The 26,631-nt window shown below is 36.2% G+C and overlaps 2 protein-coding genes across 12 annotated transcripts in view; one reads left to right on the top strand and one right to left on the bottom strand.

Moving 5' to 3' along the window:
- The window catches only part of trdn (triadin), a 43,911-nt gene that overhangs the window by 13,733 nt on the left and 3,547 nt on the right, over positions 1-26,631 (bottom strand). For 5 of the 11 annotated variants that reach the window (XM_079583481.1, XM_079583487.1, XM_079583483.1 and 2 more), the window contains exons 3-12: positions 26,108-26,146; positions 21,758-21,811; positions 19,091-19,219; positions 13,787-13,813; positions 11,672-11,698; positions 8,382-9,689; positions 5,920-5,964; positions 5,617-5,718; positions 2,011-2,067; positions 582-677 (exon numbers count right to left, since the gene is read on the bottom strand). In XM_079583481.1, coding sequence (XP_079439607.1) covers positions 582-677; positions 2,011-2,067; positions 5,617-5,718; positions 5,920-5,964; positions 8,382-9,689; positions 11,672-11,698; positions 13,787-13,813; positions 19,091-19,219; positions 21,758-21,811; positions 26,108-26,146 — 1,884 coding nt within the window. The remainder of the gene's footprint in view (positions 1-581; positions 678-2,010; positions 2,068-5,616; positions 5,719-5,919; positions 5,965-8,381; positions 9,690-11,671; positions 11,699-13,786; positions 13,814-19,090; positions 19,220-21,757; positions 21,812-26,107; positions 26,147-26,631) is intronic. The other 6 variants (XM_079583479.1, XM_079583488.1, XM_079583480.1 and 3 more) reach the window with 5 other exon arrangements.
- The window catches only part of nkain2 (sodium/potassium transporting ATPase interacting 2), a gene marked incomplete at its 3' end in the record, with an annotated part of 182,799 nt that continues 171,350 nt past the window's right edge, over positions 15,183-26,631 (top strand). Inside the window, exon 1 of the mRNA XM_079583513.1 lies at positions 15,183-15,467. The remainder of the gene's footprint in view (positions 15,468-26,631) is intronic.

A 26,631-nucleotide genomic window follows, 5' to 3' on the forward strand; every position in this document is an offset into this window, starting at 1 on the left:
AATTTTGAAACACAGCCTGCTTTTTATATACCATCCATATTTTATTGTAAACGAATGTAAAATAAATACTTTTAGTAGAAATCAGTATGATGAGTTTACAGTAAGGAGTAAGGGTCTAATTCAAATATGATTTTCTGTATCTGCTGATACAAAAATGACCCATATGTGCACAAACGCATAATTTACAATCCTTGTTCTGTGTGTGTGTATGCATGCATGTTATCTTGATCAATTCACAGTACACACACCTCTTCAGCCACTACTATACCACTGATGCATATATATACTTTTAGATACACATCATTCACCAATCAATGATTATATTTTAAGCATGCGATTTATTTCATGAGCAAAATACTAAGTATCTCTTGGTCAGTTGTTTTTGCATGAAGAGCTCACTAAATTTGTTAGAACAAAGATATTGGCATGTCTCTGACTAGGTCTGTGCTTTAAACATGGCCAGTGTGATTTGCTATAAAATGGCTCTGTTATGCAGAAAATTGAAAATATGCCCATGCTTTTTCTTTTTATATTTTAAAACAACATGCATGATATTGACCTTGCAAGTCAATACCAAATACCTTTTTCTTCCTTTGGTTTCGTGTCTTGGGCTTTTGGAGGATCTTTATGTATTACTGAATGCATACAAGGACACGTAGAGGGCTCTTTTTGTTTGTCTGGATACAAACAAATGCAAAATAGTGAGTGTCATCATAGACTTACAGTGATCATTTCATTTCCTGCCAATTTTAGCCGTCTTTGGTTCATATGAATCATCGGATGTGACGTTATTGTGTTTAGTTTTTTTGCTAGCATAGGCAGACTTGTCAATACCGAAACCAAATCAATTGCAAAAATCCATTAAATACATTTTTTTTTTGAGAAACTGTTAAAAAAGACAGTCTAATGAGCGATGTATATTAGATTAGCCTTGTTTAAATCAACAAAGGATGATAAAGATCACATTGGCAGATAAACACAGAGATAAATGTCTTCCACAGCTTAATATATTGATGTCATTATCTTTAAAACCCATAATATGCTTATGCCATCAGAGACCAATGCCAGATTTTATATCCATAAATCAAAATGTTATTACTAAAATTAATTTTTAAAGTGGTGGTAGTAAATCACAGGATACAAATATGACACCTTCATTATAAGTTTGGATTGCATAAATTTGTCAGAATTAATGTGACATTTTATGATTAAATGCCACCCCATCAGTACAGAGATTGGATTATTACAACAAGAAGGAAGCCAGCTAAAAATAAAAACAGGTTGACAACCCCGCCGACAAACGGAGATTAACAATAATGGCAAATGGCTGAGAAGCAGGGAAATGTTTTTAGCAGCTGCAAGAATTCCAAGAAGTCTCTTTGAATAATAATTGAAATTCAAAAAGCCGGTTTTGATTGTGTTGCTTACATGCTCACGGGGAATTACAGGGAGGTGTCATTCAAAATGCCTTTAACCTAAAATGCAAATGCCATTTTTGATATCAGTCGACCCTGCAGCCGAGTACATGATCTGTGTTATTAAAACAGCATGCATTCTTTCTTCCTTTGTTTTCTCACTGACCTTTGGCACAGACGTTTCTTAGCTAATAAAATGCATTTACTCTTGACTGATTAAGATCAGCAGGGGCATTGGAAGTTGTAAGATAGGATATTATCCCTATGACTTTGATTTGCCATTGAAACTTCATATAGTGTAACCAGGCACTATCTGCACTGGTGCTGCTCCATGTGTATTTGAAGTCACTATCATTATTTTCTGCGCAAACAAGCTGGAGGTGAAAATGAGTTCAGTGTACAAGTACAAAATGAAATAAAATAAAATGTTTGTTCATGTTCTCACAACATTGCATTTTTAGAATTCCTAAAAATGTTACCGGCGCTTGGCGAGCGTTTAATTTTAGGCCCTGCATATACAGTATATTTTATATATATAGATATGTTTCCCCATTTAAAGAAAATAGTTGCACTTACACTGTAATTGTGTACCGACCTTCTTTTTCAGCCTTTGCCACAGGTTTCTCTGCTTCTTTTTCCTTCACTTCCTCAGCTGTTTTAAGAAATAAAACCAACAAAACAAAAGGTGAGTCTTATAGACCCCAAAAAAGAAAGACAAAAGACACAGACTTGTACTTGCTTACACACACACACACACACACACACACACACACACACACACACACACACACACACACACACACGCTCTCAAACTTTGATGTTCAGATCTTTTTTGTACTTTGTTTGTGCTTTCTGTGAAGACTGTTCAACCCCATGGGTCAAAATGGATCTCTTCAAGTCCCACATTTCTGCTCTCTCTCCCCTACCAGCAGGCTTCTTTCTCTCAGCGGGGATTTATTTTGTTGTGTGAAACATATCTAATGATGTTCTTGATAGAGGAATGACAGAGTATATGCTGCTTGCCTGCAGGCAGGGCAGAGATTCTCATTTTTTCTGGCCTCCTCTCTGCAGTAAATGGAATGGGGTGATGTTATTGCTGTAATTTTCTTTGGAGCACAACATTTTAAAGAACTAGAGTACTAAAGTCAAAAACAAGTGAGTTAAACTTGTCAATAAAACAGATCAGCGGGACAAAACCATTTGACTTTTTTAAGACTCCCAAATATATATATTTTTTATGATGGGGCCAAAGCAAGCACACACAGTGCATAAACAATATTGCTGCCACCAATTTACTGAATAATAGTGAATTAAAAATAAAATACTTTATACAAACACCTAAGCGAGATTATCAGGGATGTAGCTGTGGAAATTTAATGAAAGCATAGCTGAAATTATTATAATATTTTTCTATCACCTACAACAGCTGGAGTTTAGTAACATATCTATCATTTAACCCATATGGTATCTAAGGTGTTTTGGGGTCCTTGAGATGTTTTGACATGCCCTGACATTTGTGCTTTTTTTCAGTTGCTTATAAACATATTAATGGCAAGGGTGTCATAAGGGATATAAATCATAAGAGCACCGGTGGTCACCGTGATTTTGCCAAGTAAGAATTGTTCCTGGATCAACATCTTTTGTTGATCTTTGAACAACATTCCTGTCCAAAAACCCTAGTCCTGTCCAAAAACCCTAGTCCTAACCCTATTCTTACCCCAAAACCAAACCCTACTCATAACTCATCCTTAAAATCAGAGAGAAATGACAGGTAAAAAAAAAGAATGGTGTAGAAGCCCCTAACCCTTGCAATAAGCTTGACATCCACTGTAAATATCCTTCAAATCTGATTGGTTGATTGGGATGTTGATCCAGGAATATGTTCTACTTGGTGAAATCACATTCACAGAGCAACAGTAATAGCGAGAAAATAGAGAAGGAATGTTTCCTCGCCGGACAGCCCACAGGCAGATCTGTGGAGTCCTGATTTCTTCGAGTGGAGGGTCTATGGGTAGGTAAATGTATGCATTTTTTCATCTAATGGACAAAATAAGTTGAGAAGTGTCTCGCTGCAGTCTGCGGTGGACATCCATCCAAGCCTACATCCAAGTGTGACGCCTATGTCCATATGTCACATTCTCAAGCGTGATTTTTTTTTCCCAAACCAGTTGCGAATGTCACTTTCACATGGTGTTTCAACAAACATGTGTGTTGGCAGTGTGTGTACTGTACACAACCACCCTATAATGATAACAATCCATCCACTCCTTTTTTTAAATCCCCATAAATCTTAAGTACTGTCTCAGAACAAGCCGTTCGCAGATTCTACTACCTTTTGTGATGTCAAAAAATTCCTGCCCACACCCAATGCCACACTTGGGGTGAATCCCAATTCTCTGTCTTACCCCTTCCCCTTAGTTTTGCACGTTCACGTGAGACTAAGGGCTATCCTAATTCTCGTTTTGATCGAGGGGTAGGGCTAAGGGCAAGTGGTAGATACCCCTTAAAACCAAGCATTTTCGTGAGCTTTCTTGAAACCAAGCACTACCCCTCGATCAAAACGAGAATTAGGATAGCCCTTACTCTCACGTGTGAACGGGGTCTAAAACGTTTTGAGCTTGTCCACTTTCTGGTCGAAAGTGGTCCTTCCAGAGGTAGTCGAAAACGCATTTGACCGGATTGCTTTCATAGTGTAGATGCTCATGTGGTCGAATGTGGATATGCTCAAAACGTTTTAAACCCCATTTACACCTGTATTTAGCGTCGCCCACTTGTGGTCCAATCTACGAAAACGTATCTTAATACCAGGTGTAAACAGGGCCTTAGTTACTCCCTAGTGACGCCCTAGCCATCAACCAAAGATTATTTAAAAACCATTTAACCATGGTTGCTTGACTGTTCTTGAATTGACAACATAATGACCTTTTCTCCTTAACCAAATATTTGAAACTCTCAGTACAAGTATCAGTACCGGTACTTCATATATAGTGCAGTGTAGGCTCAGTCTCGCCATGTTCCACTGTTGTCTCTGTAGGTACATCCAAGTACACCTCATTCTCTTATTCCCAGACAGAAGAACTAGCAGTGCTCTGAACTCATCTCAGCTCTGAGTCTGTGATACTGCTGTGTCATACACTGTCTCAGCACGGGATTAGATTTCCATCCTGCAATACACACATTGCTTTATCTCCAATCTCCTCTCCAGATTTTAATCTGATACCCAGTAGGATATTTTGCCCTCCGGAGGATTTCAGAAAAATTGTAGTTCAACACCATATCAATAAATCAAATAGCAGGAATAATTGGAAAGGGAGGAATGCATCTCACTAGAAGAAAATCATATTGCTGAGACCCTTGTGCTCTTTGTGCTTTTATTTAATGTTAATTTTAACATGGCCAAGGTTATACCTTTTTATATTTTTAGTGCATTATTTATGATTTTGTGGTGTTCAGCCAAATAACTCTAGAGGCTGACGCTACCTTAACCTTTTTTTTCTTCCTTCCCGTTTGGGGACCTCACATATATGCAGAAAAACTGTTGAGGTGAAGAAAATATGCCAAATAGTATTTGAGGGTACATATGATATAGGCATATATAATAATTTAAATAATTATTTTGAATAAATAAACTTATAGTATGTAGCACTTCTCAAATGTATGGCCTTTAAGATTTCATCTTTGCTGGTTTTATTCCTCATTTGTAAGTGATTTGAATAAAAGCATCTGCTAAATGAATGAATGTAAATTTACAAGTTCAGTTGCAAAATGTGTATTTTTTACCAAACTATAGACACACACCAGCATCATCCTATTGATCCTACTGTTGTGTAGATGGAAAAATGAGTCATCAGAAAGTCTTTGGAGATCAAAGTTTGAGTCCTAAGGGTCTTCTCAACCCTCACATCTCTTGTCACACACACACACACACACACACACACACACACACACACACACACACACACACACACACACACACACACACACACACACACACACACACACACGCACGCACGCACGCACACACACACACACACACACACACGCCCTCATCCACCACCATCAGACCTCTGCGTGTTGTATAGAACCCCACTCCTCCACAGTCAATAACCTTGGAGCTTATTAGTGTTGGCATAATTTTCTCATTTTAATTCTGGTTCATTTTATATGCTTCATGCAAGCAAACTGTTGCCGTGTTTGTTACCTTTAGGGACCGGTTCTGGTTCTAGTGCTTTTTCTGCTATTTCCACTTCGTCTGCACTTTCTTCCTTTTCATCTTTTTCCTCTTCTTTCAGGGTTGTTATGTCTTTGAAAGAAAAGAAAACATATTTATAAGGCTTGCCCGATAGATCACAAGAAGTCTTTGTGATTTTATGTCGAATCTATCAAGTTTTTAAAAGCCTTTAGTAACCATTAAAATTCAATTAATGTGATAAAACAGAAATTTCTACTTTCAACATTTACTAGTGAGATGCTTTTCATACTGCGCATTTTGAACAGACTATACCTTGAACCGTTTCTTCCATGTCCACATCCTCTTTGGCTTCAGAAGCTGTTGTATCACATAGATGAGTTGACAAAGTCAGCAGAGGCCTCAATGGGTAACAATTTATTTTCATTTGACCTATTATTCTTGAACTCTGCCAAGCAATTTTGGCGCAGCTAAGATTTTCCCTTTGTTGTTGGGTAGATTGCATTAGTGTTTTACAAAGAGATATAATCAGATTTAATTTACATACAGAACATTTTTTTCAATTATTGTATTGAGGCTGATCCTTCAAAATTCATTAGCAACATCAGTAGCGAGTTAAGAGCTGGAACAGTTGGTTTAGATTTGCGCAGAGTGAATGATCAAATCAGCTAAATTAGGTTAGCAAGGTAAAGTCAAGCAGCCCTAACGACCATTAGTAAAAAGCATAAGCAGTATACATTATCTTAAAAAATAGCTTACTAATTAATTGCTTTATGCGCTGCTAGACAACGATTATGACCACTATTCTTAACTACTTACTCATTCAAGCCAACAATTTTGACCTTCATTTAGCTTAGTTTCCTATTTTTTCCTTGATCATCTAGAACTTTGATACCCTTGAATGACCTCTTTCGAGGCAACCGCTTGGTGACAGTTCACATGAAAGCAGTCTCTCATGGATTCTAACCGTTTCACTGGCAGCTGAACAGCAATACACCAGCTGCTGTTCTTTGATCCACCCAGCATGAATTAGACTTCAATTCAATTAGAACTCAAATGGGGTCCTTTCCTACCAGCGTATGGTAGCAAACTTAGACTAAACTATTTTTGTGTGACAGCAAAGTAACGTCTAAATGATTATTGTTTTTGGCTAAAATTAAGCAAACCTTTGGTAAAAAAAAAAGAGCTAAATTAGTCAAAAGTGATCAGTTGACAACTTAACAAAATTGGGGAAACCCGTGGCCTTAAATTCAAGTAGCCTAAATGAGCTTCATGCGTAATTTAAAAAAATAAGTTACATGAACTTGACAATTCCACATAACTTATTTACTTAATAATTTGAATTTTTGTTTTTAAGTTAAGTCAACTGATCACTTTTACTGGCCCCACACACCGGACGCGAATAGCGCGTCAGGCGCGAGTGATTTCAATGTTAAGTCGATGCAAAGACGCGATACACGCGTTTTACGCGCGTAACGCGTCTCTGCATTGACTTAACATTGAAATCACTCGCGCCTGACGCGCTATTCGCGTCCGGTGTGAACGCACCATTACAGTGTTGCAGACTGATATAACAATTAGTGATGTGAATCATAAAGAATTCTTGAGAATGTTTTGCTAATGATTTTGGTTCCTTGGTTCCATCTAGTAGCCTATTCTTTTAGTACTTGTAAAGAATGTGATGTTGGGAAATGCAATGTTCCTGCCAAATTATATTAAACAAATTATTTAAAAACAGTTTTTGAAAAGGGTGTTCACAAACTTTGTTTATTTTAAAGGTTTTTAAATAATTTGTATTAATAATTTTGCCTTAAATATGTTAAACTCAGTACAATACTAAACAAACAAAAATGTTTAAACAAATTTCATTCATTATTTTGATAAAATACTACTGACAAAACGTACTAAAAATAAATTAACTAAAAAGAGTCGACTGAAAAGAGAGTCATTTGTTCGGGAATCAGACTACGCTGGATGTTTTATGATTCACTAACAAGAACCAACTCGAAGTGATTCTTTTGGGAATCATTGGTTTACATTGGTTTGTTTTGCAATGCAGATTCAGTAATGATGCTGCAGTGCCAGTGAAAAAGTTCAGGAAACTCTGTCCGAGTATTTTAGTTTGTTTTTCCGACTGCATCCAAATGGATGTGTGAGAACTACAGAAACAAAACATTATTTGGTTCTATATTTTTTTAAATCTCAGTTCCCAACCCTAAAATCACTGGCTGCAAGATTATCTGTCATTTTACCATGAACACATTTTTGAAAAACAAACAAACCTCATATTTTTGGTATACCTTTCTGAGGTGAAGAGCCATCATCTTCATCAGCCACCACGGTTGTCTCATCTCCACCTGGTTCGGAACTAACTACAGGTGCTGTTACTATAATACCATCATCATCCTTACCACTTATCTGTTCATCTCCCTCCTCTTTTCCCTCTGCCTCCTGCTCCTTCTTATCTGCAACATCTTCAGCTAGCTCAAGCTCCTCAGTAACACCCTCACCTTCACTTGTTATATCTTTTTCAAGGTCAGCGTCTTTCAGCCCAACACCAGTCTCATCTTTAAGACTGTCTTCTACACCCTCACCTTGATTGTCAGCTAGTTCTTTAGCTATCTTATCATCGTGGTCATCGGATGGGATATCAGTAGCGCTTAAGCCATCTTGTGAGTCAGCTATATCAGCTACAGCGTCGTCAGCTTTAGCAGCACTCTCCTCTATGGGTGTTAATATCTCTGCATCACCATCAACTTTAAGTATAGGTTCCTCACCAATTTCCTGAGCTTCAACATCAGTGACTGTACCAGCATCTGCTATTATACCAAGCACAATGGGGATATCAGCCTCCTGGACATCATCCTTATCATCTTTCTCCTCACTTTGGTCATCTTTTTGGTCATCATCAGTATTGTCATCGTCTGTAGTAGGAGCCAATTTAAGGGCTGGCTCAGCTAATTCTTCTTTATCCTCTTCTTCCTGAGGTGGTTCCTCATGGCCAGCCTCCCCACCCTCAAGAGTATCTTCTCCTTCTTTGATATCTTTAGAGGAGGAATCATCAGCTGCAACTTCAACATTGTCGTCATGCTCTTCTGTGGGCAAAGGTGGGAGGATTTCAGCATCAGATATTAGATCATCTATGGTGCCATCTTCATCCTCCTCGTCTGCTTTGCTCGATTCATCATCCTGATCATTTACTGGTGTAGTAGGAACCTTTTCATCTGCATCCGTTCTGTCCTCCTCATCATCGTCTTCAGCTGCCTCAGCTTCTTTAGAGGTGACAAGTTCTGCAGCTTCATCTTTCTCCTCATCGGGTTCGGCAGGGATGGAAGCATCTTCCTTTTCAGGAGCAGCAGCCGCCTCCTCTTCATGTTCTTCTTCCTCCTCAGCATCAGCTTCCTCTTTCTCCTTTTCTTCAGCCTCCTCCTCCTCCTCCTCCACAGCCTCCTTTGCTGCTGCTGCTTCCTCCTCTTCATCTTCCTCTTCTTTCTCAGCATCAGCTTCCTCTTTCTCCTTTACTTCAGCCTCCTCCTCCTCCTCCACAGCCTCCTTTGCTGCTGCTTCCTCCTCTTCATCTTCCTCCTCAGCATCAGCTTCCTCTTTCTCCTTTACTTCAGCCTCCTCCTCCTCCTCCACAGCATCCTTTGTTGCTGCTTCCTCCTCTTCATCTTCCTCTTCCTCCTCAGCATCAGCTTCCTCTTTCTCCTTTACTTCAGCCTCGTCCTCCTCCTCCACAGCCTCCTCTGCTGCTGCTTCCTCCTCTTCATCTTCCTCATCCTCCTCTGCTGCTGCTTCCTCCTCTTCATCTTCGTCTTCAGCATCAGCTTCTTCTTTCTCCTTTTCTTCAGCCTCCTCTGATGCTTCCTCCTCTTCTTCTTCTTCATCTTCCTCTTCTTCAGCAGTTTCTTCTTCCTCCTCAATCTCCTCACCATCTTCTTCTTCTAAGTCTTCTTCATCATCATCCTCTTCTTCTTCCTCCTCCACCTCTTCATCAGCAGCCATCTCTTCTTCCTCCTCATCCTCATCTTCCTCCTCGTACTCCCCTTCCTCTTCTAAGATCTCCTTGGCCCGTATCTCTGCAACTATATCATTAGGTTGTCAGAAATGTCAGTGAAGCTGTAGAGAGTGTGGGGTTCAACCCCCACAGAAAGAGACAGACTCAAAATCATTTTGGCTAGACATACACAATCCAGTGCATAACATATAATCAGATGTATGATGCATATTATGTATTTTACTGTGACAGCATCCCTTTAGTAGTATGCTATTAGATAGTTGAATACTTAGAAGACATGCAAACAAATAGGTTCCTTAAGTCTTTTTTTTAAGTGCAAGTGTCAATGCACAAAGGAGCTCTGCATATTGCTCATAGCTTGATGATGTCTCTTAATGATACTATGTATTGTCAGAATAACAAATTGTCCAAACTTTTGTGGCTTTTAAGGTTTGGTTGCATTTACTGTTGTTTGAAAAAGATTTTAACGAAAATCAGTATCAACTGGAATCCACACGACTGAATTTCATGTGAGGGCGAAAGATTTCCCCATGCAGGTTTTAAGTTGGTCACAAACCAAGAAAGCTGATTGGTTTGAAAGTGACTTCCGGTGCTTCACATATCGCTACACTATTGACAATAATGGACCTTTGAAATGTTTCTAATGTGACCGCACCATTAGTCAATGTCTGAAAATGAAACTCGGCATGAATTAAAGTCGGCATGAAACGGATTCCATGACCGTCTTTTCTTCACAACGGTGACCAAGTGAAACGGCTTTATGAACAAGAAAAAAAAAGTAAGGCGAGATTTGATTTTTTCGATTAGAATTTGATTGGATCATTGCATTGTTGTTTGCAAACTGCTGCGATTTTGTGTGAGTGTCAGGTTGCGGAAGGGGAGGTTTTATTCTCCTGCTCTGCATTGGTGAAGTCATCATTAAAGAAGAGATGTTGTTGAAAGGCGGAGGGGGAGCTTATTTTTTCCGATTTACAGATATTACCAGGGAACATATAAAAAGATGTGCATGGATAAATCATGTGTAATGGACGTAGGACGTAAGAGCTGTGCGTGTAAACCTCACTCCCCTGGCCTCAAGAGGCGCGCCAGAGGCTGTGGTCTTTAACGCCTCCGAAACTTTCGTCCGTCATAAAATTATTTGGAACGGGTTTGATTTTCTGCGTTTTTTCACATCCGTAACAAGCATTTGAATGGTGTTTTGACAATTCAGAGCCACCGAATGATGGATACGAAAAAACGCCCACCCTAATTTCCTGTTACCTTAGGAAAAACTGTAAGCATTCATTAATACATATCATGTCTTTAAGAAGGTACTTTGAACAGTGTACAATAAAAATCATTGTAAAAGGGAAGTTCACAGTGTCTTAAATTACCGCGCCACTATGGGGCGTATAGCATCATCATAAGAACAATACTTATATGGTTTATAAATCTCCTCCAGTGACACTGCCTATATGTCTTAGGAGCACTCATCTAATTTCCTGGTCTCTTAGGTGTCCCTGTGTCAACAATTATGGACTGTACCTTTAAAGCAAAACAGGGGCACACCAATTTATGAGGCTTGCAGAGTTCCCTTAAGTGTTAATATGACAAATGAGAGCAAATGTGTCGCCCATATAATCAAATACAGACTTTTATTACACATATGTGGGACTATTTTTATTCACAAACATTAGCATTTGCTGAAGCTGATAATGGTGTTTAGATGCTTTCTGCAATAGCTTTACCATTTAGAGACAGCTTAATGATAATTTCATGAAGATGTTAATGGACAAATACATGCAGCTTTATGGAACACTGATTAGCATGGGGAGCATAATTAGGGGTGTGTGAAAACAAAGGGAAATGATTATGAATGCATGGCTCCAAATGCAATCAATGACAGCATAATGCCCATTCTCCATAAAATACTCTAATGCTTGCCCTCCTAATGCAACTTTAATATAAATGTGTTAATTACAGACTCAAGCAAACAGTTATCTGTTATGCTGATGGGTTATGTATTCTCTAATGAATGCAATCTCATCAAGCTCTCTTTAAGACGCAGACCTTTTTTTCTCGGTGGCAGGAATTCTCCTAGAGGAGAGATACACAGACCATACGAATATAAGAACAACTGGGATTTAAGTTAGTAGGTTTAAATGAGGTTTAGTTGTATATACTGTATGTTGTACAAGTTATATATGCAGCACGGTGGTGAAAAATGAGACAAATATCTAAGTCTATCTTCGGCCCCCTTGTCAGCTGCTTCTTCATCATGATGCTGTTTTGGCATACTTTAACACATGATACTAACTAACAGTATAAAGGATAGTTCACCCAGTAATTATTTCATAATTTACTCACCATGAGTGGTTTAGTCCAAAATGTTCTGAAGACACAATCGGATCGTTATATGCTATGAAGATTGAAATTAGGCTTTTGTTCACAATCACATCTACACATTTATTAACACACATCAGTTGTGGTAAACCAACAGAAGCTCAAGCATGTTCGCTTGACGAGCGAGAACCAATGAGGTTCATTCTCTTGTATCACAACACATTTGAACTTCCGCAAGAACCAATGAGGTTCATTAGCTTCTGTTTATGTTCTCTGATCAATGTTTATATGAGAATAAAAGCCTAAATTAAATCTGTTCATCATATAAAGCAATCGAGTCTCTTCAGAAAATTTGGACCAAACCGCTCAATTCATGTGGATTAGTTTTATGATCTTTTTATGAAGTTTTTGAAGCCTCAAAGTGGTACAGTAGTTGTGTAGGCTGTCAATGGAGGAACAGAAAGCTCTCAGATTTCATCAAAAAGATTTGATCTTCATAGGGTGAGTAATTAATGCCAGCATTTTCTTTTTTGGGTGAACTATCCCTTTAATGGTGCCCACAGGCTGTCAAGCTCCAAAAATGACACCAAAAAAAGTACCATAAAAGTATCATAAAAGTGTACATAGTCATATCTTCTCTCCACCTCTCACATTTGTGCGATTTGATTATGTGCATATTAAAATTTGGCACATTTGTCCGTTGCGTACATGCTTTTTAGGGAATTTTACAATCATTTTTGATACTTATTGCCAATGGACACCATTCACTTTGCATTTAATGGAAAAGAGTGTTGTCAACATTCTGTAAAACATCTTCTTGTGTGCTCGACAGAAGATTGAAAACAATAGGGGTTCAGAACAACATTTTCATTTTTTGAGTGAACTATCTATTTAATATTATCAATGACAATGTACACTGCTTTGTAAGAACCAAATTTGTAGCCTAATACATTTTGTGAGGCTTTACTTTGAATATGGTACTCAAAAAAAATTTAACAACCTGACAAAAAATTCAAAAAATTCTCAACTAATGATTGCTCTTCAAATATTGCCCCAAATACTTCCTCAATTAACAGCTGGAAGTCCCACAAACATAATGTGAGAGGCGTTTTGCGAGGAGATTTGCATATTTATTTAGTTCAGCAGTAATGTATCAATTTTCAAAACAACCGTCTGAATATCATTATTTATGCAAAGACCACTTGACACCCTTGAAGTGCTGTGTAGTCCACTTTAAATGGAGAATAAATGCTTCAGAAAACCATGAAGAAGAACGTACATCTCGCAAGGTCAGGCCAGAGGGGAAAAGCTCAAGTAGTGGCCATGTTTAAGATGTGCAAAAGGCTTGGTATATCCTACCCTATCAGATATGACTGGATTCTTCATCTCATGTTAATTTTAAACACTATTCATTTATTTATGTCAAACAATTTAAATATAATTTTAGTGCACCTTTAAAATGACGCATCTCTTAAAGGGATAGTTCACTTTAAAATTAAAATTCTGTCATCATTTACTCACCCTCAAGTTGTTTCAGACCTGTATTAATTTATTTCTTCTGCTGAACACAAAGAAAGATATTTTGAAGAATGTCAGTTACCAAACAGTAGTCTGTACCCATTGACTTCCATAGTATTTTTTTTTCCTACTATGGAAGTCAATGGGTACAGACTACTGTTTGGTTACTGATATTCTTCAAAATATCTTTCTTTGTGTTCAGCAGAAGAAATAAATTAATACAGGTTTGAAACAACTTGAGGGTGAGTAAATGATGACATAATTTTAATTTTAAAGTGAACTATCCCTTTAAGTGTGCATGTGAGCACAGAGTATGACACTAACCTTTTTTCTTCACAAAATGATGATCACCTAAATTGGCGGAGAAGGAAGGAATACAGTGTTAGAGAAGAACCTACAAAATAGATCTTTTGAAACATTGATGAGGGTTGAATAAATTATAAATGTGGATCAGAGAAGGGAAAAGGCTTGTCTACGTCTACGATCCACAGCACTTTATTCCTGGCCTCTAAGATCTTTTATAAAAAAGGACATGCCAACATCAGTACACACACACACACACACACACACACACACACACACACACACACACACACACACACACACACACACACACACACACACACACACACACGTTCTCTTGCAATCTTTGTATTTCACACTTTTTACACATTTAATTTGCATGCGACACACAGGTTCAAATCTAAATTATTCAGCATGTGAAGCCACCTTTATGCCCGATGATGCATTTACATGTGTGCAATTAGAATGATTAATTAATCAGCTTGTTTGTCTGCTGAGCGAATTGATCTGGCGAGCCTGTTTTTCTTCAGTGTGATCTGTAAATACATCCTTTGGTGCTCAAATAAAAAGAAGAGCATATTGCTGATTTTGTATAGAGTATAGAATTGTATATTTTGGTGGAAGAACACTTATTTCCCAGAATGCATCGCCTGTTTAATAGCAATTCAGTGAATTCCTCTTCTTGTCTATCTAATTCAAATTCCTGGTGTGAACAATTTAATTCAAGCCATTGGAGTAATTTTTCTACTTGCTACAGTTTTTACATTAAAAAAATTTTAATCCCTGGCTGTGACATTTGTCAAAAACATTATAGGTTAATTCAGCATGATAAAATGGCAATGATTTGTTTGAAATTCAATGAAAATGGTGCATCTCACTCACAATAAAAATGTATTCACCAAGTAGTTAATAGGTCTTAATAGGTTCCTATTCATATGCTTTTTTCCATCCTAGGCACATGTTCCACTTTTACATCATCATCTTCATCCAGGCTATATACAGTAGGCTATAGAATTGTGTTTGTATAGTAGGCTACACTTACCCTCGTGTATTGTTTATTTATTTATTTTAATCATAAATGTGAATTTTGTCATTGTTTTGGAGCACACTAGCTTATAGATAACAGTAAAGATAACATATTCATACTAAAAGCCAAAGCAGAATATCTAGGCTACTTCAATTTTGATATCATAGGGACTAAATAAATACAACAGTTAGGCTTAAATCACAGTGCATCTAAACTCTTCTTATATTTTATTGAACATTTTTTTCAATATGTTAGTGTGTTCGGTATTTTGTCAGTTTCGAATCAAAACTAGCATAGCACCAAATTAAACAAATGATTCACGCATTTGAATCGGTTCTTATCAATGAATCGTTCGGAGGCTTTAAAAAACCAGAGTGAATCATTCAGTTCACTCACGCATTAAATCGTTTGGAGCGGTTCCTCGCGACATTTAACAATACTAAAGTCACTTCACAGAGAGACTACAGAGTGTTGTATTAAATTAATATTTACTTACAGACCTTTGAAAGAAAAACCTTCTATCGTTTGCTAGCGATGCAAAGGATTTTATGAAGTTCAACATCTGCACGTGCTGCTTGTGAACGACCCAGGTGAAGACATTTTTCATCTTCAGTTTCAAAAAAGTACACACAGCACGCTGCCAGTGCCATCTGACACTATTCTGTCTGGACACTGGTAATGCATTCTGGGAAATTATGATTTTTATTTTCCTCCGCTTGTTTGTGTATGTAGCCGATATGTGTCTGTGTGTATAGGTAATTCCTATATTTATTATGAGTCATTCCTGGGATTTGGTAATATTCCAGTGGTGGTTTACCTATGTCCATTTTTATGAATACAAATATTTTTTTTGCATTTAAATAATTTTTATAATAAAATTCTGTCTTTCTATCATATAAGCATTTTGTCATGTCCCTGAGGCATTTCACTGAATTTGTAGGCTACTTAGAAAATGTTTAACAAAGCATATAATGCTCTATTAGCATAGAGTGTATATAATTTTGGGCAGTATTGTAAGCATTTATTGTGTTACTTTTTTGTGAAAAATATTTAAAGATATATACCGGTGTGTGTGTGTGTGTGTGTGTATATATATATAGACTAAAGTTATGTCCCTCGGTCTGAAATTAACCCTGTCATGCCAACCATTCTCAGCCTGTAATAATTTAGACTCCACCCATATGTGACATTTTTGAATTTACATAATTTAGGTCTCTTTAACAGTGGTGCAGAAGATGGTATGTAGTATCATACTTTTTATTAATATTTTTGAGGCGTATACGGTCAGGGAGGGTACTGGTAAGTTTTACAACTCAACCTCCCCATCACATAAAATTAAGATGGAAAATTATCATTTTTAATTTTTTAATTTTAATCCATACAATGTTCTTATTTCATTACTGCCGTATATGGTCTACGCTCCTACACTACAAGAGGAGCAGTGGCCATTTTGAGCAAAAAAACCCTGGCACGAATATGTTTTTAAAGGGTTGAGTTCTTTTTTTACAAAAATAAAAACTTCAGTCCCATAAAAATATTATAAATATTACATTTGTAGTTATTCATGAGGGACACAAGCAGTAGGTAGATGTTTGTTTTATAACAAGTTTTGTGTAAAATCCCAGAAAAGCGCTATATAAATGTAATTAATTATTATTATTATTATTAAATATTACTGAATCCCAATAATGACCTGTATATATAGTATTGTGATCAGTTTGTATACCTTGTTTACAGTACTTGCAATGTTTTTGTTTTGCTGAGATGATTCTGTTGGTATGTTATGTATTTATCTGAAATCATTCATTTATAACTGGAGGTATTGAAGCAATGTGGCAGTCAGTCCACATGCATTTATTCAGAGCACCTCAAGGTGACTTATGAAGAATCTTAGCCAAGCGTGTTATTGGTTCAACAATCCTGGCAATGTCACTTTTGTGCCTCTCTTTGTTTTGAGCTCTCTTTATTGATGCATCTGAAAGTGTTCACTGTGCGTATGTGTACTTCATTTGTTTTCTGACAGCTCTATAAACATTTATTTCTGCTGGATTTCAACTAGATGATTTCAAACGTGTGTGCTCCGCTCAATGCTAAATACTACTAATGTAGTAATGTGAATTATGTAGATCTTAAAACTCTTGTATAATGAGTCTTCTGGTGTTGTAGGTTTCCTAACTGATTACAGTGGTCTGTGGTCAGATTCATACTTCAGGTCTTATTTAATCTTCATAGGCCTTATTTATCTTTGTACATTAAAGCAAATAGGCTTATATTTGCCTTTAATAAAAGTGTCAAAAGTGTTTTAATGGCAGTTTTGTTTGTTAACCTACCCTCATTGTATGGGTTGGATAGTAACAATGTGATACATTTTCAAGGTCATGGAAGTCAATTGGAAATTAACTAGGCTAAACTTGATACAAAATCAGGAGACGAGATAGAGCACCTAATAAACATTTCTTCTGACCTTTCTAAGTGCATCTGTGGTTAAAGACTAGGCCATATGAGCTGCCCTCAATGAGACCACAATGACTCATTAGCTTCCAAAATTACAGAGGGGAGATTACGATGTCTCATGTTGTTTTGCTTCTCTTTTTTTTCCCTGAGATTCATTGTTCTCCAATAGTGACAAATATCACAAATAGTGCATCATCTGTTCTCTTGCACTAAACTGCAAACATCATTTTCTTAATCAGTATTGCTGTCTTGTTTTCCAGTAAAAAATATACAGTATAGAGAAATTCTTAACTTAAAGGACAATTCCAGTGAAAAATGAACCTAGGGGTAATTAACACATGGTTACCGAGTCGATCGTTCTCTGGGATGCGTTTTCATGATAATCGAGAGTTTTATCTCTAAAAACTGATTAGCTTATAATGCTATATATGGGGCATAGAATAAGTAAAAGTAAATCGCTAGTTAATACCACTAAAGGCTCAAAATAGCCTCACACTAACACGGTAGCATAATGAGGGTCCCTACATGCAAACTGAAGCATTGAGAACTTTGTAAGTGTACAGACAGTTATAAGAAGATACTTTATAAAGTACATTACGCGTATACAGGCAGGAGCCATCTTGGAAAAAAACGAACGCCGTGCTACGTTAGATTTCACAAACGTAATTCCTATCCACCAGCTCACTTAGCACGGCGTTCGTGGCTCGACTAGTCGAGACTGTTTTCCAAGATGGCTCCTGCCTGTATGTGTAATGTACTGTCTTTATTATTAAACTGTCTTTTCACTTACAAAGTTCTCAATGCTTCAGTTTGCATGTAGGGACCCTCATTATGCTACCGTGTTAGTGTGAGTCTATTTTTAGCCTTGTTAGTGGTATTAACTATCGATTTACTTTTACTTATTCTATGCCCCATATACTAGCGTTATAATTCATTTTTCACCGGAATTGTCCTTTAAAGTTACTTGAGAAATTAAAGAATTCCAAGACATTAAGACTTGCTTTCCTACAATTAATTCTATTGAATTAGATTTTCTTCATATTCAAACAAAAAACATCTCCAGCCAACTAGCCTTTAGATATTATATTATATTATATTATATTATATTATATTATATTATATTATATTATATACTCTTCACTTCTAGTACTCAAATTAAATTCTGTACAGTAGCATTACGTGTATCGTCCCCTTTCAATCAATTTCGTATGCTTGTATTCTCATTTGCAAGTTGCCTTGGATAAATGTTACTGCATATTATGTATATGTCTTTGTGAATCAACTTAACTTAACACAATTTGAGATTATTATCAGAAGAAACCAAGAATATTTGATGTGCGAGATTAATGACAGAGATGTGATACTGTTTTGTTTGGTTTTTATTGTTATTTTGTAGAATCACACATGTGGCAGACAGTTCCCGGTAGAAATTCCTCGTCCTCTTTCTCAAAACTCTTCTTCGGAGTGTAAAGCTGTAAAATAGTGACCCATTCCTTTAATGTTTCTGGTTATGACACACTCCATTTAGCATTTTCTTGCAGACCTTGTAATATTATGTCAGAATATAGATTGCTTGAAACTAAATATTTGCAAACATTTGATCCATGCTTCTTCAATCCCTTTGGGAAACCAGTTTTAAACCAGGTTGCAGAAGGGAGGGGAAACGTGACCATAAAAGCCAGCTCATATTTCTAATAAGTCCTATTACTACACATGGCTCGTCAGATCAAACCGCTGTGGGTTAGTCTGTGGTTTCTGAGATGTTGTTGATATTACAGTAAACACTTTGTTGTGTAATCATCATGCTGCTATTGTGAAAGAAAGGCCACAACAAGTTTATATACCTTCATCCTCCTCTTCTGGTGCTACCAAATTAGTCATAAAAGTCAAGATTGACGTTATCCAATCGGTAGTGTCATCCATTGCTTCGTTCACCGCCTTCATAGGATCAGGGCTGATGTGGTGAATACCCCCTAAGAGCATGTTTTAAACAGGGCATCTTGAGACATATTTCCATACACTCAACAAACTGTACATTCACTTACAGCCATTTAACCAGATCTAATAACAACAGCAAAAACTTCTAAACTATCAGTCTGTTTGTCAATGCTCTACAAAAGCAACTCAAAATCTTTATCTGTGTAAAATCCAGCTCAAAAGCTATATATACTATATGGCCGAAAGTATGTAATACCTGAACACTTGAACATTATATGCTGGTTGAACATTTCAAAATCATGGACATTTAATTGGGAGTTGTTGTTGCATTTGTTGTTGTCTTCATTTGACATTATTACTTTTTCATTCTGATTAGACAAGAAATCATGAGTTTTATATATTATTTGAAAGTAAAAACAAATCAACAGTAAGTCTGCATATATTCTTGTGAAAAAATATTTATTATATCAGCTCTATATCTTACTGTCATAGTAGGAAGAAAAAGATACACTGTAACTGATTATAATATTGTTTTCAGAACTAAATAATTGTAGGCCTACTTGTTTTATACTATATAAAACAAGTAGGCCTATAAAAAAAATGTGTTTTCATTTATACTGTCATTATATTGTTTATACTGTCACAGTATAAAATGACAGTATAAAAGGCAATTATTTAATTTAGGAGGCAAGATATACCTTTATTATAATATTTCACAAAAGGGTTTTTAGATCATATATTTTTGGAAGGTGGTTCCTCATTAATATTAGATCATTATTTTTAGGGTCCTTGGCATCAGAAGGACCAATTTAGACCGATTGCTTGACTGTGTGCTTGATTATGCTTTTCTCAGTAATGATGATGCTGCAATAACCAAACCATTTCATTAGAAGCAGGTGTTCACAATCACATACTTTTGGCCATGTACTGTATGCTGATCTTGTTTTCAGATAATCAGTGTATATTGAACCGGAATGACATCTTCAATAATAAGACAAGATCTGATGATTTCAAATTCAGCGTCGAAAAGGATTTAACACACACGTCATAAAAAAAGACAGGCGCATATATTGATCTACAAATATAAATGCCATTGCCAAGTCAGTTAAACTTGTTTCCATTTTGGATGAGTTTGGTTTTTTTCCTGCGTTCCCACTGCCCATCGACAGGAATACTCATCATATTTCACACATCATCATGTAGTGCCTGTCTGTCTGCAGTTATCAGCAGGTGAACAGCATGACCCGAGTCAAAGCCATTTTACCAGAAGCCATTATGCAGAGGTGACGTGACTGCATGCACAGACTCCAGACTCATCAGACCTCTATTATAGCCTCTAAACACCCTGATGTTCACTATTCCTGTTAGAATACATTAGTATATGATTATAAAATATTCTGGTGTTAAAGTTAGCTTGTAAAGGTACATTAGATGGGCAGTAAAGCTGTTTTAGTTGCAATGTTGTAAATCTAAAAAGCCTATTAGGTCGATAATGACTTGCATAACCGTATTTCATTATGTTAATTAGCACAAAATAGTATTTAGAATTCTGATAGATAATATTATTATTATAATAATTTACTAACATTTTCTTAATTAAAGCTAAAGTGGGTGATTTCTTAGACCCCAGTAACGGGACACTTGAAGTGCTTTTTATTAGCATTTTCCCCCCTACAACATATTTTAGTAATCACCATAAATTAGGTAAAATTCAACAATTTTGAAATTTGACATTTGTGATATCATGGAAATGGTACTTTAGCTGGCTCAATTTTTGGAAATTTGGAACACAACTTAATTAGAAATGATGTTCCAGCAATTTCAGAGTCAAAATAATTTTTTGTCAAATATATATTTTGAAAAGAAAAATAGTTTAGTCCTGTGCATTTGCTTCTACGGTAAACCTACTCTTCTATACCTTTTTTTGAAGTAATTTTGCAATTATCTACCACAAAGAAACCAACCATACACTGTAAAAAAAAAAAAAACACGTTTTTAGCTTAAAAAAGCAAGTTACCTTGTTGCCTTAATTTTGAGTTTGTTGTAATTAAAAATTTGAGTTAATACAATGAAGAAGAATGGTTTAATAAACAGAAACTCAAAATAGTATGCTATCTTCACTACATTAGTTATCAAGTTGATTCGACAAAAGATAAAAAGTTGTGATAACAAATCATGAAAATATTTTTTTACAGTGTAGGTCTGTATTCCAAAGCATTCATAAATTAGCCTGCAGCCATTTAAGTTCAGATCTAAACTCAAAAATGTGAGTGACAGTAAACAGGTTAAAGATCTTTTTACAAATTAAATCGGGAAAGGAGTCTATATTTTAAGGTAAACAAAAAGACTCGCATCACCTTTAAAGATCTTGTCACCTTGACATTGAAAAGGGGTTGCGTCCCTTAAAAATGCTGCTTGAAGATGCCATTCAGGATGAGGAAATTAAATTTACAGTGACATTATTCTAGTCACATTTTTAATACTGTGACTTGTTAATTTAGATAACTATTTTAAATGTGTTGGTCACTACATAATCGCTGCTTGTATGCGTAAGATGTAATAAGATGGCTTGCCTCTAAGGCTGCCCGCTTCCTTTAATGTTTTCCTGACACGGTGTGGCTGAGGTCCTGTTAGGATGAGAGACACAGAAGCAGAGGTGTGTGATAGCAACACTCATACTGTAGTACACACACTCTCATTGGGTCATCCTCACTGAGCATGCTCAGAACTGTAGGCAGGATAAACAGGCTCGTTTAGCCACCATTATAAACAAAACACAATCACATAGCACGAAATCACAGGAAAGGTGTGAAGAGAGACATCATATTAATCCATGTCACAGTGAAAATGAAACTGCAAACATACATATTTTAAGAGGGAAAAAAAACAGTTACAAGAAGCAGGATACATAGTGTGAATACAGTATGTTACGCAAGTCACTGTATTGTAGTCTCTTTTTTTAGAGCATTTATTATAGCAAATTAAATTGTCACACTTTTCTCATGTCTGCTTCCGGCTGCATTGAAATTCAGGCCTCGTAACGTAATTGTGACATCTCCTTTACACAGAGATGCTAATGCAATACTGATGAATTCAGTGACATTTGTTTGATTCACTTTTTAACCTACTTTATGGAAATTAAACATAAGCTTTCACTCTCAAAACTGACAATATTTTAAATGTTTGGGTGCTTGAGTGTGACATGTACACTTGTAGGAAAGGAAAAATACAAATGAGTTTTGTTTAATTCTGTATTTCTAGACAGAAATAAGTTTAAAAGGAGAGCAAATGGAAGCGTTTGCTTGTGTCTCCTGCTATGTTTCTTGAAAGACCAATAATATCACATGTGACACCTCCAGATGTTTGCCAACCAAAGTCTGCAATCAAAACATGACCAATAATCTGAGATGTGCTATATATCCACAATTCGTTGTTTCTGTATCATGTTTCCATTTTTATCTCTCTTAAGGAGAAAAATACAAGACAAAGTTGATATCTCAATAACAGATAACTCCAATAAATCTAAGATATAAAAGATATCTGGAACAATAGACATTTTCCTCTGGGCAGTGCAGCTAAACCATTGAAATCAATATAAGGGACAGAAAACCATACAGATGAAAGCTTAACTGAAGACACAATGAGCTCAAACTAAAGGAATGTCTTGCTGTTTTGTATATCTTGAGGACAAATTACAAGGAGTTCTGTCTAAGCATTATTAAAATGCGATAAATGTACATGAGAAGAAACTTTGCCGGGTTTTTTTTCCAGAAGACTTTTTTTCTTCTTCCAATGAATATTTAGTTTTTTTTTTTTTTTTTTTTTTTTTTACCTCACTGATAAATATGCAGAGAAAATACTGAAATATAATTTTTAGCCTATTGGGTATAACAAATATTGGGAAACGAGATTGGAAAAGATACTGAGAATTGTTTTATTTATTTATTTATTTATTTTTTACGGGAATGTAATTTGGTGGTAAAATCAATTTATTTTCTCATTGTACATGACATTATTCTGCATATTTGAAAATCTAGCTCTGCAGTTTTTCATGGTTGTGATATGGTGACTGTGATTTTGCCAAATAGGACATGTTCCTGAATGGAAAATGGAAATGGTATAGGTTGATTGTTTCTCTGTGACCAAATATGAAATATGATCCAGGAACGTGGCATAATCATAGCCAATTACAAGTGTTATAATAGAAAAACATTAACTTTACCAATTTTCTGTACTTTTAATTTAATTTTATCTATCTCTGATGCAGTTGCTTAGAAGGTGAGTATGTGCACCACCTATATGTGACCCTGGACCACAAAACCAGTCTTATGGGTAATTTTTTTTTTAATTGAGATTTATACATCAAATACACCTTTAAAGTTGTCCATTTCTGTTGGGGATTGTGCTGAATCCACTCACAAAAATACATGTTTAAGGAAGGAAATGTACAAAATATGTTCATGGATCATGATCTTTTCTTAATATCCTAATGATTTTTGGCATAAATCGGCGATCATATTGACCCATACAATGTATTGTTGGCTATTGCCACAAATAAACCCATGCGACTTATGACTGGTTTTGTGGTCCAGGGTCACATATGTTGTTCTTAGACTTATACTGCTGCATAGACCAGTCATGTGACTGAGGCTCCAGGGCAAAAAGAGGACACTATTCCACATCTTAGAAACTCTGGCATGAGGGGGATCATTCCCAACAGAGAATCTCAGTCACGGCACTGGGGAACACGGTCTTTGAATCCTGTATTGAAAGTAAGCAGAGCCTCACCCTTCACTTTCATTGCACAGTCCTCTGCGCTCTACTCTTCTTTTCATGACCACAGCTCTCCAACAGTAAAGGGAATTACAGTGTGTTACCAATCATATGTGTGTGTTTACACAACGTGTTGATTTTTGTACATGTGACGTAATCCTGCTATCTGAGGCCATGGCAGATTAGTTCTGATATATCTTATACCTATAAAAAACCTTTATTGTCATCACAATTCTCTTGCCATTCAATGTAATTGGTGGAAATGCATGTTCTCTTTATTGTTTTGTAGAACAGTGGCTCTCAACTGGTGGGACTTGCTAGCAAAACAAAGATAGATGGCAACATGGAAAGGTTGCATGACATCCGTTCATTCTCAAATACCCATTGAAATTTAGCTACACAAGGTAAAATCATTATATTGGTTAACTTTTGTTATGGATATTTTTGTTTCGTTTTTTAGGATAGATAGCTTTAGTACCGTTTTGGACTTCCTTTTGATGTTCATAAGCAAAACCAGTTGAGAACCACCGTTATAGACCACCTGAAGTCAAATGGTAAAGACTCTGTAAATGCAAGGATGTGTTAAGATGGGCCAAAGTGCCAACTTCCTCCCCGTGATTCCGCATCGCGTAGCCTACGAGGCCATTTCTCCAGGCTTAGCTGTGCATTGAGAGGGAAATTAAAGTATATATTCCTTCTCCTGTAAAGAACGTGAGAAATCTGCAACATAGAATACTGCGTTAATATTCTACAGGTGAAATATCATTGTTTTGCTCAATGCATTTAATGAAAAGAAGAATCAAATCATTCTGCATGGCAAGGAGGAGTTGCCGTTCAATACCACACAGTTAATAAACGAAGTCAAGCTACAGTGCTTTCAAAGCATAGTTATCGATGTTAGAATAAAATGAATTGATTGGATAATTTGAGGCTTATTGAAAGCAATATCGCAAAGTAGGCGTCAACTCATGAATGTTGGATATCATCACAGGGTGGAAGGGAGCAATTGGCACAAAGCTTATAGATGTCATGCTGGCTCGAATAAAATTATGGTTTAAAGTCTCGCAAAAAATATACAGTTTGCTGTTTGAATTAAAAAGTTCAATATATATTTTTGCACTGGGAATTTTAGTTCTGCTGAAAATCAGTTCCGCAAGCTTTTTGATGATGCCATACTGTATTATGGCCTATATGTCCAGGCCAAACCATGATATCAGGTCTGAATTTAAGTCTAAATCACAAGCTTTTATTTGTCTCTTGAGCTTAAATTAGTTTCACGTTGAAATAAATGTACAGCAAATGTGTTACTTTGCAAAGCAAATGTGTTTCATTTTGAGACCAAAATAAACCATCATTTTATGCACTATGAAAGACGAACACTTACATTCTGGTGACACAACACCTTTTTATTTTCACAATAATCTTTTTCTTTAATTTTTTTTCCTTAAAGGCAAAAGTTGTATTTTTCATTTAAATATTAAAACGAGATAATTGTACTTGAAGCTGAATTTAGTCTTGAGATTTAAAAAATAATATATATTATATTATTTCTCATCATTTTATTTATATCTCATAACAGGAGAACAAACTCTTTGCCAGTGGTTTAGAAAATTGCAAGATACATTGTCATTTTGCATAAAGTAAATTGATCTCGTTTTAGATCAATTATTTATATACTAATGGAAAGCAAGATAAAAATGCTAATTATTCTTTGCAGTGTATAGAGAAATATTAATAACGCAGTTGTGCATTTTCTAATACAAGCACTCCAAAGGAGATTGGCTTTTTCTGGAGGTGATTGAAACGAATGTAAAATTTGATCAGGTGTCTAAAATCTGAAGCAATCACTTTTTTTTTATTACCATAAAGCATTGTGCGATCTGCTTTCAAAGTGAACTTAGTTCCACAATTCACTTTGTCATTATGATAAAGTCAAAGGTGTAGTGTCACTCTGAATGGAATGCATGACAGTCTAGAGGAAGTGATGTCGTGGTCATGACAGGCATATTAGATGGTTCAGTAAATTTGCATGTCTGAATGAATGTTTGAGATGATAGTGACAGTTGCTCCCTGTTTGCATGCAGGAAAAACACACGCGCACACACACACACGCGGGCATTAACACTGAACTGCAGGCAGAGAGTCTTTACCAGGTGGTAAACAGGGGTCGTCACAGTATAATGTATGGGCTTTTTATTGGATGGCAACAGGATGACATGATGATGGACAGGGTGGAAAAAGGAGGGAAACTTATTAGAAATAAGTAAATGTAAACGTGACACCTACAATGTGGGGTGGTGTGTTTCATGTAGTGAACTACATGAAATGAAAGTCTAATGTTTCCATTTTGAAATACTTTCAAAATGTATGTAATGTGTTATGTGTTCTAGAGCTTTTGATGGAATGAATTGTGAATGAGTTGTGATGTGATCTCAATGACAGTGATAAATCCTTCTAAACAATGACAATTTTTTTTAAACAGTTGAAGGAGTTCAAAATTGTCATTATGGAATTACGGAATCACACTGAGAAACAAATGACTGCAACTTCAAGCAATTCAGCACCAAAAACAACCATTCTATCATCTTCCTTGCATCAACGATGGACTCTAATGTATCATCAGGTGGTAATACAAGGTAAAACGGTGTCCTACAAGGACTTTTTCGGCACTCTG

The sequence above is a fragment of the Phoxinus phoxinus genome (assembly GCF_949152265.1).
Source record: "Phoxinus phoxinus genome assembly, chromosome: 16".
In the NCBI taxonomy this organism is placed as follows: Eukaryota; Metazoa; Chordata; class Actinopteri; order Cypriniformes; family Leuciscidae; genus Phoxinus; species Phoxinus phoxinus.